Raw genomic sequence first — 16,077 nt, forward strand, 5'->3', positions numbered from 1 at the left:
CACTGGTTACCAGTTGCTGCTTGCATCCGGTTCAAAACACTAGTACTTGCGTACCATGCTGTGAACGGATCTGGTCCAGTCTACATCCAGGACATGGTCAAACGTTACACCCTAACTCGTTCACTCCGCTCTGCTTCGGCTAATCGGCTCGTTGCTCCTTCACTGCTAAACACTCATCAAAAACACGACAGTTTGCCGTCCTGGCTCCTAAATGGTGGAATGAGCTCCCCATTGACATCCGGACATCAGAAAGTTTACACATCTTCCGCTGAAAACTAAAAACATACCTCTTCTGACTTTACCTTGAATAAAACAAATAAAAATAAAAAAATATACTACTAACAACTTTTGAAACTAACACATTAGTAGCACTTAAATGGCACTTACTTATAGCACTTTGTAGTTTTGCTTTATTTTGAAGAAATTGTACTTTCTTGATTCTTGTCGTCCTTGGTATGTACCCTCGGGTTTGAATGCACTTATGGTAAGTCACTTTGGATAAAAGCGTCAGCTAAATGAAATGTAATGTAATGTAATAATGTAATGTAATTTGAGCCTTTAGCAACGAATGAGCCAGATTATTTTTTCCGAAAAAAATTATAGAGACCATTAAGAGGGCTAAAAGAAAATATTAGTTGTTAAAACTTATTTTTACCGACACCTGTCCCAAAAAACCCTTTAACCCATTTTTTATATTATCTGTAGTTGTACGTTGGTTAAATGAAAAAACTAAAACTATGCTGCGTTTCCATGGTGAGCGGTTTCCTTGCAATACATTTCTTCTATGTACTTCTTAGAGCAAATTTCTTCTCTCCGCTGTTCGGATCCATGTTAGTTGGGCTCACAATATGAAGTCCAAAATCCTGACGCTCCACCCCTCTGCTGCAGAGCGCATGACTTCTTTATTCAAGGTTTCACAAAACTAAATATGTCATGTGTGCAAATTGCACACACACATACACATGTACAGACAGACACACAGAGAGTCTTGCATTACAATTAGATGAGATAAGATTTTTAGATGTGTTTTGCCTGCTGTGGTCCATTTCTTATCCTGATGAGAGTGTGCTGTGGAGAATATCAGACCGTAGCTCTGCTCTGCTCTGCTTACATTTCAGAGAATTTAATTAATAGCTTCCTAATGTAGATGTATCATTTCACCAACAGTTTATAACATTTTATTAATCAGTGTTAATTTGTATGACCCTACCCGCCCAATCCACAGATTAAGTGCAGTGCCCACGGGAATAACTGCTGTCCATGTACAAGCTGTGTTTACAAAGTGTTTAAAGCTTGGATTATGATAACAAAAGACCATAACAGTTCTTTTTAAGTACGGCATTTTGACCTGAGTCTGGTAGAGATGGTGCATTGCCCTGGCAATCGTCACTTGAGACATGGACAGGTGTTATCATGAGTTTTGTATCGGAACATCTCAGGTCTTACGTTAACTGATAGTAAAAGTATATATATACTTATATATTTACTTATATATATATATATACAATGGCACCAGTCTGGTTTTTTTCCGTTTCATGTGTGAAATGACTAAAGATCACTCAGATCACATCTCTGTCAGCTCCATGAATCCAGATGAATATGTGTATCAGTTGTAGTGTGTGTGTGTGTTTGTTTTAATGTGAGAGTACACCTAATGCACTCTGGCAAGCCATTTCAATTTCATGCAAGGCCATGGATCGTCCGGGGGCCACAGGTCTCGCTCTCTCCTCTCTCTGTCTCACACACACACAAACACACACACACATTGTAAGCACTGTAAAACTGGCCTCACGTCTCTGCCCCGGCTAGATAGATTAATTAATTATCCAGGCCTCCTCTTTTTTCTTTGCTGAGCCAATTACTGTGTGGCTGAGCCTGTGGTCCATATACATGTGTTCAAGTAGGGAGAGACTAAAGCCTGAAACATGCTTCTGCGACTGCGTCTGCGTCTTTTCACGCCGCTGTGGCGCAAGACTCATTTTCATTCATGCTTCCCCAACCGTTGCGCGTCTAACAAAGCAATTCCGCGCCAGAACACTAGGCGGAGTAATGCTTTTTGTCGAGACGACCTTAGAGACGCCTTCTTTCTTCTTCGTCGATTGTTTATTTACATAGCCACTGCGGCTCCTCGTAGCCTTTTTCTGGCGGACAAATCCGCCAGTCAGTGACAGGTTATACAAGTGATCATACTATCGGATATCTTCTGCCAAGTGCTCTTTTATTTGGTCCATATTCATTCTTCTAAATCTTCCGTGATTTCTGCCGGTATTATGGGGCATGAAACCGGAAATGCAGCCCCAGAAGGGATGTAGAGCAGACCAATCACAGCCTTGCGGGCTGAGTGAGCTTGCGGAGCTTTGCCGTAAATTTTAGAAAAGGGGGTCGACACCCGTCAGCACGTAAGGAGGGATACATAAGCACGTAAGGGACCCGGAAGGGCTCTTGCGCTTACGGGCCCGTGAAAACGCAGAAGCATGTTTCAGGCTTAAGAGTGTGTGTATTTGTTCCAACTACACACAACAATCCCACTGTCATTTAATATGAGAGTACCTCTGCAATGATATTGTTTCCTGTGAAAGGATGGTAGATATATGTGTGGGTATTTGTTGGCTTAGGAAGTTGAGGTTTTTAATCGGTGTGTCGTGTGTGTGCGTGTGTGTGTGTGTACTGTATGCATGTGTGGGTCCACTAATGATTAGCGTATGGAAGGTCTGGGGTGGCCAGTGGTTTCTCCATGACCCTTGACCTAAAATCATGTTCTGTTATTTAGACATGATTTGGTTTGTATAGATAAAGATGGTTCCATATCTACATTGGCCCTGAGAGCTCAACGAACAGCAACTTAAGAAAACACATGCAAGTTGACAAAACACATGCAAGTTGACAAAACACAAGCAAAGTAAGAAAACATCTTCATCAATTTCACAACACAACACAACACATTACAGAAATGCACTGCAAATAGACACACGCGCTGCAAATAGACACAAGCGCAGCAAATAGACACACGCGCTTCAAATAGACGAACGCGCAGCAAATAGAGGCGACAACACAACGGAAGTGTTTCCAGAGGACAGCTAAAAGGGATGGACACCGCTGCCACAGGAGACACTAAAACGTCCAATACACCATACAATTTCGGTTCCCCACAGGCATCGGCAACCCGCGGCTCTGGAGCCGAACGCGGCTCTTCAGTCCCTCTGCAGTGGCTGTACAGTACAGTGTTGTGCATATGTTTCGCCAACACTGAACTTAACGAATCAGTTTTCATATTATTAACGTGAACGTAACGATGAACGTGATTGAACGTCACGTTACTTTTTTTAATCATCATCGTATCAGGCCCTCATGAAATACCAGGAGCGGGCGTTTGTCTGTTGTGTGTGTGTGTGTGTGTGTGCGTGTGCGTGTGCGTGTGTGTGTGTGTGTGTGTGTGTGTAGCGAGCTGACCGGTCTCGGGTCTCGGGGCACCGACCCCGCCCACTCGCTCAGAAGAGGGCGCAAAATGTCTCTTCTGATAGTAAAGGTTTCAAACCCCTGCTCACTATGGACAATACATGGCCTCACAAACAGGGGCTTGCTTGTTAGCGCTGCTTATTCAGTTTAACAGGAGAAGACGGCATGTCTCTAGATCGGACCATCTCCAGAGCTCAGAGCTCACTGTGGCTCTCTCCGAGCGAGTGGGCAGGGTCGGAGCCCCGGTGCGCTGGCCACACACACACACACACACACATACCCACGTCCGCTCCTGGTATTTCATGAGGGCCTGATACGATGATGATTAAAAAAGGCAACGTGACGTTCAATCACGTTCATCGTTACGTTCACGTTAATAATATGAAAACTGATTCGTTAAGTTCAGCGTTTGCGAAACATATGCACAACACTGTACTGTACAGCCACTGCAGAGGGACTGAAGAGCCGCGTTCGGCTCCAGAGCCGCGGGTTGCCGAACCCTGTGCAGAACCGAAATTGTATAGTGTATTGGACGTTTTAGTGTCTCCTGTGGCAGCGTTGTCCATCCCTTTTAGCTGTCCTCTGGAAACACTTCTGTTGTGTATTCGCCTCTATTTGCTGCGCCTTCGTCTATTTGCTGCGCGTGTGGCTATTTGCAGCGCGTTTCTGTAATGTGTTGTGTTGTGTTGTGAAATTGATGAAGATGTTTTCTTACTTTGCATGTGTTTTGTCAACGTTTTGTCAACTTTGTCAACCCTAACCCTAACCCTAACCCTTATTCTTACTTTCTTTTTATTCTTCTTATTCTTTAACATTAGTTTTTTATTTAATATGGCTCAAATGAAAATGTTCCTGTCCTCTGAAACCCTAAACTACTACAATGGTGTGTGTGTGGGTGTGTGTGTGTGTATGTGTGTGTTTGTGTGTGTGTGTGTGTGACATACACCGATTCGCCCTGAGGGACAGGGGAAGCAGAGCACTGCACCTCCTGCAGGGGGTGCCATGTCTCCCGGCAGGGGGGTGCAGCAGGCAAACAGAGGGGTTCCGTATACCCTCCGCACACACACACATCCCACCCCATCCACCACACTGAGATGGGTGGGGGGGTTTGTAGGGACCCCGTGTTCTTCTAAATCTCCACTGATGAATAATTCATGTTCAAATAGCAATCTTGATATTTTGCTAGGGGTTAGAAAAGCAGTTTAAATTCAACATAAAGCTCTACAACACTCTGCACTTATATCCTTCCCTTATCCTCTTTATTCAGAGTTAACATTTGTGACTCTGCCCTGGCTGTAGTCTGTGTAGAACCAATCAATATTCACCAGCAGCATTTCATTAATGCTCGGTTTGGGGTCCTGCAGTCCCTGGGCTTAACAAGGTTAAGTATTCAAGACACTTACTTAATTTGATCGGTTGTATGTTTCAAATTTTCATTACAGAAAACGTTATTTCTGTTTGGGGTCTTGGAGACTCAAGCTGCAAAACATGGCTAAATACAACAACAATGCTAACTGGAGTTTACCCGCAATTTGCCTTTCACACCTGCACAACACAGGGTGAGTTTCTCTGCACAGAGGCCTTCACAACAGCAACACATCCTCAGCATTATTCAGGTGAAAGGTGGACACCGTCATCAGCTCTTATCACCACAAACTCTCTTGACATCTTTGTTGGTGTCTCGACGTGTATGATGCCGCTTTTTGACTGCCAGATAATTGTTTTGTGTTTTTATCATTTCTGATCAGCTTTAGAAGAGCAATTTTTAAGCAATATTTAATTTTCAAAAACATGAAATAGTTATTATGTTTTTATTGTTCCTGAATTTTGCCTATTTATTGAGGATACAAACTCAGTTTAAGGTAAAGTGTTGATTTTACAGCCATCTTTACATACACACATGCATCAATGTGGTTAGAAAAAACTGAATATATATATACGCACATATATATATGTGGTCAATTTTGCTATTAGGCTGTTTTACACATACAGAAGTAGAGACTGTGGGACACCAAACAACAATGTAGTAGAGCCAATAATGTAAACAAAACATGAGAGTCAATTTTATAAATATCAAAACAAAGAATTACAAATTTTACATCGTTAGATGTAGATTATTGTATGTTGATGCGTAATCCAATAGCACAATCATAAGCCTTGTTGTATTTGTTGTTGAATACACAACGTTTGAACTTGATGTAACTCCCATGATGAAATCATGTAGTTGTCGTACTGCTCGATAAACACATAACAAATAAAGACATTGTTTTTTTAGATTTTGTTACATTTCAGTTTGCTCTATCACATTTAGTGACACGGCATTAAAAACCGGTCCCTTTGAAGAGGCAAACAAAGACTCCCGGTTCAGTGTTTGCTTTGTCCAGAGTGAAAGGAAAAGCACTCGGGACCAGGGAGGGAATCTTCTGCCAAGCTTGTAGTGCAGCCTCACTCGCCCTCACACTCTCTCCCTCCCTTTCTCTCTTTCTCCACAAGGGCAGAGACATCTTAAAGGACTGTACCTTGGTATGAGTCCAACAAAGGCTCTCTGCTGAATTTCATCCTCTTTTGAATTTGTGTTTGAATAACACAAGAGCTACAAATCAAAATATGTTGGACACTGATAGTGAGGTCATGGGATGTAGATCATTGTGGCTTCCAGAGAAGTCTCCTTGAGGATAGGAAGGGTGGCCGCTACTTTGACTGATGGCTGTACAGACTGAGAGAGCCGTTTGGTGCCCATTCTCCTGAGACTTACGTCCATGCCTGTGCCAAACCCCTCCCCCCCCCCCCCCCCCCGCCATATATTTCATTAAACTTTCAACTCTTTGCAAGGTAATTCGCTTGGCATTTCAAGGCTCTGCAGTTGAAGGCTGCTGAGTGCCTCTCTCTGTGTAATTTCATGTCAGAGCAGATATTTGCCTAATACAGTCATGAAAAGTATGCTCCAAAATCTTCTATGTACAAAAACACACATTCAGAACAGAGAAATGGATGAAACTGTGGAGCATCCTAAAAAGCTGAGCGGTGCGGCGCAGCATTTCACGGTTACAGCCATGCAGGTCCCAGTGGCACAGATATAATTAAGACCTCCTCTTAATTACTTAATAAGCCTAATTAGTAACATTTCTCAGCAGCAGATTTGGCTGTACGAGCGATGGAAATCAGACGGATGTTAAGTCTATTTGTTATTTCATTTAAATATTAATGTTAATGAAATTAGTGCATCATGATATAGGAGAAACAAACCACCCAGGGATTGACCATAGGGTTAATGCTGTTTTCTATGCTCCTGATAAACATTCAATTAAAAGAACAAAGGGTGGACAATTTTTTTTTTAGATAACAAGAGTAAATATAGTTTTTGTTGGTGGCTCAAGTCATCAAGTATTTATTGTATCCACTCTTTCTTTATTTTTAATTACTCCATGGCCAGATGTGAGGGAGAGGTGCGTGACGCTCACCGGGGGTCTGCGATGTTGTTGTCTAAGGCAGCTAACTAAGGCAGGCCCACCAATCATGCACTGGAGCTGCTGCTGCTGCATTCTTGGCCACTTAATTAGAAGTTGTTGATACCACAGAAGGTGTCACCAACCTTTTCAGGCCCTGAACAGATGGTGTCCCCGCTTTTTGAGGTCCTGCCAGTGCCCACTCTGGGGCTCCTGGGAAAATGACCTAACTCACAGGCAGCTGCTTAGTGCGGCTTGAGTGATTCTTTACAGCCACTTCTATTCGGGAGGACTTAGCAGGACATACCAGTGCAAACAAGGGGTGAGAACGCCATACTTATGTCCCCCAGAAAGCTGCAAAAATCTGTTTTGGTTTCAGCGTTGCAGTTGTTAAAGCTGTGGTTTTTAACGACGAGTGTAGAGACGAGGCAAAGACCCCGACCCCTGGAGATCTTGATATCTCTGTGCTAGCCGGGTCTGTGTGCACCTTTCTCCGCCGCTGGCAGATTGTGTGAATATCAACAGAGAAAGGACCTGGGAAGGCCTGCAGAACAAAAAGTGAAAAGGGTTCCTCGACAGTTACAAAGAGGCCCCATGGATAGGTGGGGGGGGGGGGGGAGTGGGGGTGGCCTTCACCCTAATGGATAAAGACATGGAGGGAGTAAGAGTTTACAAGGGCATTCGCTGTCGACGAGTGAGAGTGGATGGAGGATATGCGAGGGCCGCAGATTCGATATGTGTGGAGGCGGGGGGTCGGGGGTTTAACATGCTTCGTGCTGCGTGGACAGAAGATGTGCTGTCACTCTGTAGTCGACTTGGCTCAACCTCCCACCAACCACGCAGGAGGTGGAGAAAGAACAAGTAGAAAATTGGATGGCTGTGTTATGTGACTAATTGCTTGATATGCATTACATTACATGGGTTTCATCTTAAAGACTTTTCAAATCTTAAACCTATTTTTCTGCAGGAATTCTAGGACCAAAAAATCCTGTGATTAAACTTCTCAGGAATGTAACAAATCACTACAACAATCAAAATGTTGTTCTGTGGTTTGAAGAAAATCACAAGCCTCTAGCTCAAAGTAGCTGTGTGCCTACTCTCCGAATTCCTTGCTACTGTTGATGAGTTTGCTGAAAAGCTCCCGAGTCTTCTTGAATAGTGGTTCAGTGGGGGACAAAAGATCTGTCATTTCCATCATGTTGTGTTGTGGGTAAACCGGTTTCCTGCAGCTTTCTCTATTAAATGTATGTCTGTGTGGGCTTACAGACATGGACCTCGGGCTGGCCGATCGATCTGCGGGAGCCATGGCATTTAATAGGCGCACCGCTCTCGCTAAGGGGTACAGGTTGCTTCTGCTCCAACTCTTCACCGCTTTCACAACCTCCCAGAATGACCTTGAACTTCAGTAGCTCACCTCAACCCTGCACACCCATCTGCCTAATGCTATTATGCTGGGCCCTACATGCTAAAAGTCATTGGTGGTGATAGTGGCTGATTAGATTGTGTCCATTGATCGTGCAGCGTGCTGTTAGGACGAGGACGGTGTGGGCTGCAGCTCCTGCCTCTCTTCCTCACGCACACTGACAGTCTGAGACAGAGGAGATGGAGCCCCATGCAGGGCAGCAGATTGAGTTATTGATCAGCCCTCTTCGTTCGCCTGTCTCTGTGTCTCTCTCTGCTGCTGCTGCTGCTAGAGACCCCGTCACCAGGATAATGAATTTCACTTATTGCAAATTAACGGCATAAGGTTTTTATGGTAATAATAGCGGATAGTAGCTCTTTGTCACCCCCTCTGGATTTCCAAAAGGAGGAGGGATGAAGGTTGTTACAGCCTTGTTACTCAGTATGAGGACTGTGATTTAAACAAGGCTGAACTGAAAGAGAGTGTGTTAAAATGAAACATTTAAGGAGAGAATTAAGGAGGAAGTTATGAGGACTGTGATTTCAGCATCACTGAAGCGGCAGAGGAGAGTTCTGATGCAAGAAATTCAGGTTTGATGGAGGAGGGTGAGGGCGAATTTAAAGAGGAAAGAAGACTGAATGACAGGCCGCTCTGTGGAAATGAGAGGGCAAAGAGGAAAAATGAGAGCAGATGATTCTGAGGAGACATAAAGATATTGCGAAACAGGAGTGGTAAGGTGGAGGGGAGAAAGTAAGATAGGCAGTGGTCATACAGTCACGATGCCGCTTAAGGGACAGCCATTGTGTCTCCAGCACCAAGATTGGTGTGGTGAAGAATGAATAATGAGGCTTGATTACAGTCCATGAGATGGCACATTGTTCAGGATGAATCCTCCAGGCAATTACAGGCGGCACAAACAGCAGCCCTCAGCCTCAGCCCGGACAGTGCAGGGAGTGATTGTGTCAGAGGCCGGCATCATCTTCGTTCAATGACTTGTTGCCTCCTCATGTCGGAGCCATTACACTTACTCTGCTCCTGCAGCACATTCAGCCGCCCACATGAAAACCCTCCAGCTCACATGTGTGTGAGGATATAAGTGCTGCCACATGCTTGTTTATCATATACATCAGGACATGGTATAATAGTGCATAACAGAGTGCATGTTTCCTCCTTGTTACAGGTATGGCTTTGGATTGTTGGATGCTGGGCTGATGGTGCAGCAGGCTGCACACTTCAACTCGGCTGCTCAGCAGAGAAAGTGCACCCAAGAAGTCACACTTCATCCAGCCAGGTAAGAGTTATATTTTGTCAGCTTTTACATGTTTATGCTACCACCGTGGTTTTTAATATTCAATTCAATTCAATGTGTATAATAAAACTGTTTATATCATCTTATTTGGTCTAAAAGCCTTCATAGTGTATTTGTATGTTGTATGTTTTGTTTGGCTATTGAATGACAGATGATTTTTTTATTTGTTAGGATCCTTTCTTCGGGAGGCAGGGTCAGTGTGAACATCCTGTCAGAGGCCTGCAGTGGAGGGACTAATGAGATCAGTAATCTGGAGCATGTTCAGGTTAGATGGATATTTTTTCATAGAATCCAATATCGTGAACCTACAGTGGTATGTTCGGTATGTCTTTTCAGGAAATAACTTGCATGTAAACATACGGGGAAATGTTGTTATGTCTTGGCATCTATTCTGAATTATTTATTTCTGACAGAAGTAGTTTAACGGTTCAAGTTGTAAAGCTATATATTTCAACCAACTGAATACCCTTCTCCCCCCCCGACAAAGCATGTAAAACCTATGGTGGCCTCCAGGATATGTAATAGGAAAGCCCTTCTCTGGAGCCAGTGTTTGGTTTGTTCATTCGGAGCTTACACAGCGGAGTCTGGAACACGGCAGACTCCGGTGAGCTTTGAAAGATGCTAGCAGATGGATTTTGTTGCCTCTGGAGAGAGCCACGCTTGCTGCTCTCCTCTACTTCCAGTTGCTTAGCTAAAATGTCAAACTATTGTTTTAAAACACACAGGGTTAACGGCAATAACTGTGGAAATGTCAGTCTTCACCTAAAGATAGATATTCTCCTATGTAGACTGTTTTGTGTTTTGGCAGTAAAGCTGCTCTTACAGCCTTTGTTTCTCAATCATGTTTCCTTTTTCCCTTGACAAGATCCAAATCAAGAATCGCAACTTAACTTCTACCAGCAACTGGGGAAGCCACAAAACTGTTTTCAGGTATCTGTGTCATGGGTTTTCTCTGAGAATAGAAAAGACAAAAAAATGGATCTTACTGTGATGTGTATTCTGTCAGCTATGTCATATGCAGAAAATGGCAAAATTGTGTTTTCTTGATTGTATGCCCATGCATGCAAATGTGTTTATGTTTGACTGTGTCAGCAGTGTGTGTGTAAATGCACGCGCACATTTGAGTGAGAGTTATCTATGTTTGTGAGTGTGTGTGTACTTGTGAAATAACAAGAAGAGGGAGAGAGAGAGAGAGAGAGAGAGAGAGAGAGAGAGAGAGAGAGAGAGAGAGAGAGTGTGTGTCAGCATGTAAATTGAAAAGGCTTCATCTTTGCGGCTGTGCTCCCTGGCAGAGAGCGTGGGTCAGACCATCGCTGCGAGGTGTGATTGATGGATGTGTTGCCGTGGTAACGCGCCGTAAACAGGAGTGGGCTGTCAGTCTTTTTGCAGCTTGGCGGCTCTCTCTGCGATGTGCCATTGTCACACCAGATGTGCTGCTTGTGATGAACAGGGACAGGGAGAGTGTTTACTGGGGGGGAATTGGGGGATTGCGGGGCACAAACGCTTATTTAAATCATCTCAATAATATTCCCCTCAGCCTTTTTTGTGACTGTGTTTTCTTCTGCTCTCTTCGTTTCTTTGTCTTTATCTTTTGGTGGACAGATCATTGCTTTGTCCATCTGTATGGCACGCACACACATTGCAGCTACACTGATTTGATTTAGATTTAAACATGAGGAAACAATACAGGTTAGCACTGCACTGGAGCCTTTCCAGAGTCACTCTGATTGAACTAATCATGGGGAACTACACAGTTTATCCACGTGTCTCACATTATCAGTACCGCAATCTCATATTTTTAAAGAACATTTTCGAAAAATGCACCAGCTTCCTCACTTGTAAAGAGTTAGATGCGTAGGCTGATTTCACTCACATTTGTATGGTAGATGACAACCTGAAGCTAGCAGCAGGCTAACATAGCTTACCATGAGGACTGAAAATGGGGAAACACTTGAATCCATTTGTATCAGTGCAATATTGTTTTTGCATATCCATTATACAGGTATCTCTAAAAAAATGTGTCTGAGAATGACTTTGCCTTCTAACAAACAAAGTAAATATGTTCTACTTTCACTGATGTCCATCATTAACATTTTCACAATATATATTGTAGATAATAGATCATTAGAAAGTCACTCATAATCAGCTTGGAACAATTATAACCTTTTACCTTATTCAAGTTCAGAGATGTGTTGTGGAATTCACTGAATGTAAAGCTGTTATCACCTTTCGAGCCTTTAGGACACCATTGAAAAAATAATTTTTTCTCAAACTTTGTGGTAAGATGTTTCTGTTAGTTGCACATATTTACTTTGCTAGTTCTTTCTAATTCATGTTTTTATTGTTTGCTTTTGGGTTTCATTATTTATTCTTTTCTTTTTTGCTAGTAAGTTAGTTTGTTTTGTAGCAATAAAATGTTTATGTTTAAATAAAGAGAGTACTCTGAGAGTAATCTTCCCTCATTACATAGAGCCTATTATATATGCTACACATTATTAACTGTGTAAATCAACTAAAAATATGACAGTTGTTTCTGTACAAAATTCTCCAAATAGCGTCTCTGATTCTAATTAATACATTATAGTTACTGTATGTCTGTTGTCTAATCTTGTCAAAGACCAAAGTGAAAAAATGACATTTGATGGTTGTTTCCTGACCAAAGTCAGAGGAACCATTTTCGAACAACTTTTCGTTTCTTCTTTAACATGTTCTCTGATTGACCCTACACTTTTTTGACTTTTAAAGTTAAATTTGATCTGGACAAGTATACAAGTAAAGTAAGTAAAGTTCCCTGTGTTAATAGGCTTGTTTGGGGTAGATTTCTTTTTTTCTTGTTGAGGCCTAAGAAAAGACACCTTGTTAAGCCCAATGAGACAAATTCAGATTTGTAAATATGGGCTATACAAATAAAAGTTGATTGATTAATTGATTGATTGATGCAATTATTAAAGTCAAGGGTTTTTTCACCTTATTAAGACAGTTCCTCATTTAATATTTTCTGACACTTTCAATGAAAAGTGGTACTGACAAGCTGTGAAGAAACATGCGTCATCACTGGAAGATAACATTTTTATATTGCTCTGTCCCTGTGCACCCACATCCTCCCTCTTGTTTTCATTCTTTGACCTCCATCAGTCTCCTTGTTCACACCTTCCTCTTTTTCATGCCTCCACTCTGGCAGCAGCCAGTGGCCGGATACATTATGTTTTCAGATTGGCCAAATATACCTCCTTGCAATTCTTGTGAACATGATATCTCAAGGATGCTTTGAGAGAATTTCTTCAAATTTGGTACATTTATTCTCAGAAAGTCAAAAGTCATGTGACCTCCCTGTGCCTCGAGATAATCCTTTAAAATTAAAAAAAAAATTAATTTACAATCACAGATCAGATTTTGGTGGTCAAGGGTCAAAGGTCAAGATCATTGTGGCCCAAAACATGTTTGGGGGCATCTTGAAAATAATTCCTCAACTCTGCCTTTAAGGAATTTCTTCTGATTAGTTATCTCTTGGGCTCAAAGATTGACTTATTAGATATCCGTGGTCAAAGGTCATGCTAATTCCATATGAGTGGAAAGAGATGTATTTAGACAGTAACTTGTCTAGGTGACAGAGGCATACAACCACAGTCTGGTAATTTCTGGCCACCTGTCTCTCACCAGGTGACAGTGAGCATCCACGCAGTGTGTCGCGGCGACCTCTCCATAAGCCTGAAGTCTCCAGGTGGCACAGTCTCACTGCTGTTGGACACACGACCCAATGACGCCTCCACTGACGGCCTGATAAACTGGATCCTGATGACTGTGCACTGCTGGGGGGAGCAGGCACGAGGATCGTGGAGCCTCCAGGTGAGAGAAGCGACCTGCTGCAATTTGTTTCTTTTCTTCTTCATATAACTACACCCATTAGCAACACCTAGCTGCTGCACAACTGTATTTTGTGCTTGGTGTTAACGAGCAAATTTTAGCATGCTAACATATTAAACTTAAATGGGGAAGGTGGTAAAAATTACACCTGCTTAACATTAGCATAGTAACTTAGTCATAATTAGCATTTTGTTCGAATTGAGTTCAGTGGCAGAGATAATTTCGTGTTTTCTATTTTTCTTTACTATTGTTTGACTTAAGAATGCTATAAGCATTAAGCTTTTTTCTGTTCCACTTTTTGAATACTCATTTGACATTTGACTCAAAACACTTGATCCATTCACCTGTATATATCCTCAAGATGACCTACAAAAATGTTGACTTTATTAGCTTCTCTAATGCCTTTGATAAAAAATTTGTATCGAGAGAAGAGTTGAGGTATAAGTATAGGTCCTGTATAACTCTGCTAGCAAACAAAATCAACCAATACAAGTAATCTTGGCAAAGGTTAGTTATTAATTTTCACATGCCCTCCTGCATGGAAATCCTATTTCACATGATATAGAAATTATTTGCTCTGCTTCACATTGTCTTCCTTCCGTAGCTGTGGTGTATAGAAGTTTAAAAATAGCCCAGCACAGCACAGTTCAGCTCAGCTTGGTTCAGTTCATTTTGCCATAGCAATGTGAATCATCCTCTACTTTCATCTCTGAGCTTCAGCCAAGCATGGCAATCTTCATTTTCCTCCCCGCACTCTTCCCTTCCTGTTTTTTTTCCCTCTCTCATAAATGTGCTGATGTTTGATATGGAGCAAGGAGCTAAAATGGAAGGGAAATTAAGACTGGAAGGTTAAGTAACCTTGGCCGGGTTTGACAGACACAATACTGCCGACGTCTGATTAGAATCCATACTCACAGACAGTAGTGCACTGAGGTCATTTACTGTATACGTGTGGGTGGAAGCAGTAGAGGTGGTGGGGGGGGGGCTCTTTCTGTGTATGTATTTGTGTGTGTGTATGTGTGCAAATAGGCGTCAGTCCTTGTAAACAGTTGGAGGTTTATAGAGAAAAAGCTGTGAAGATGAAAGACACCCACCCCCTGTCCTCTTTCACCTACCCCTTCCTGCAAACACACACACACCACACACACATACACACACACATATTCTATCTCTCTCTCTCTGTCTCTCCCACGTCCTCGCGCAGATTTACTGTCCCCTCTGTGACCAATTACCAGGACCCGGTGTGTCGCATGAGATGGGAAGGTAAGACCGTGAAGCTGAGCCGCATAACACCGGTGCTGCTCATTATCGGAGGGCCAAGACGAGGCACCGTGATGCTTGCAACACGAATTAGCGCTCGCAACTGACGTGCTGCATGCCTTACCATGCCACTAATCAGCAGACACACATACACACTGATTGGGTCCACACTCGTTGTCAACTATACCATAAATTAGAGAGAAACATGTTTACACACAATCATAAATACAGGGCACCAAAGTGTTACAATGGTGGATGGTAACATGCTTTATCTTGAAATAATGTCCAGTACAACCCAGATTTTGAATACACTGAATATCTTTTTTATTACAGATTAAATGTCATGGCTCATTCAAAGTTTACCTCTACTAACTGTTTATTATTGACTGCTTAGTCCCTGATACAAGTACAGTAATTTGTCAAATTTTCTTTTGAAAAATTGCCTCCGACAAGCAGCCGTGCCAATTAAATCTTGAAACGTATAGATAGCATGGACATAAACAGAGGACAAGAGCAGAGAGACGGACAAACAGAGGACTATGAGAAAAGACAGAAGGAGGGATGGAAGAGAGTTAAGGGTAAACTATAAAATTGAGGACCTGGGAAAAGACTTTAACTGGACTATCTGCTGGATCAGTGTTTAAAACCTCAAGGGCAGCAGAGGAGGGGGCACGAGGAGGAAAGTCTGTAGAGAGTCTATATTGATTCGCTATGATGACAATTGTCAAAAAAGTGCTGTGGTGCTGGTGGAATAAAAGCAGGACTGAAGTGAAAAGGGAGCGAGTGTTATGGCTCGAGGCTCGGCTGACCTTCCTGCTCCGTGAAGGGGACGAAACCGCAGGGCTGGGAAAACTCTCTCTCTCCTTTCTCTTATCTGCTCTCCTCTGTGCTCACTCTACCGCCATCTGTGGTGCCTATAGGCTCTGCTCATTGCTTTTACTGTTGATCAGAGACAGTATTGCGCAGTATGGAAACCCCACACAGAACTTTGCAGTGTAAACCACTCCGACATGATGTGAGAACAATAATAGAGCAGCATCAATGGTCGATACAATGCTTATAACTTCGATTTAATAATAAGCAAAAGAGAATGTAAAATTAAGCTTTTGTCGAAATTTTATTTAAATGTTGGATAGAAAAATAATAAATTGAGAAATATAAATTTCATCAACGACATCAATGACAATAATAATTAAGAGTAGATCATAAGCAGATAAAAGTGAATCACATTATTTTGACCCAGTTTTGGTTTTAGACAACATCACCTCTGCTTCATTTACACTCGATTTCTCAGGCCCTGTAATTGCTGCACCCATTCTAACAGATTAGACCTGGTACCG

General features: G+C 42.4%; 1 protein-coding gene across 1 annotated transcript in view; it reads left to right on the top strand.

Annotated features, from left to right (window-relative positions):
* LOC133964332 (furin-like protease kpc-1) overlaps window positions 1-16,077 on the top strand; it is a 160,555-nt gene that overhangs the window by 126,555 nt on the left and 17,923 nt on the right. Inside the window, exons 13-15 of the mRNA XM_062398353.1 lie at window positions 9,485-9,595; window positions 9,785-9,878; window positions 13,274-13,459. Coding sequence (XP_062254337.1) covers window positions 9,485-9,595; window positions 9,785-9,878; window positions 13,274-13,459 — 391 coding nt within the window. The remainder of the gene's footprint in view (window positions 1-9,484; window positions 9,596-9,784; window positions 9,879-13,273; window positions 13,460-16,077) is intronic.

The sequence above is a fragment of the Platichthys flesus genome, chromosome 11, assembly GCF_949316205.1.
Source record: "Platichthys flesus chromosome 11, fPlaFle2.1, whole genome shotgun sequence".
NCBI lineage: Eukaryota > Metazoa > Chordata > Actinopteri > Pleuronectiformes > Pleuronectidae > Platichthys > Platichthys flesus.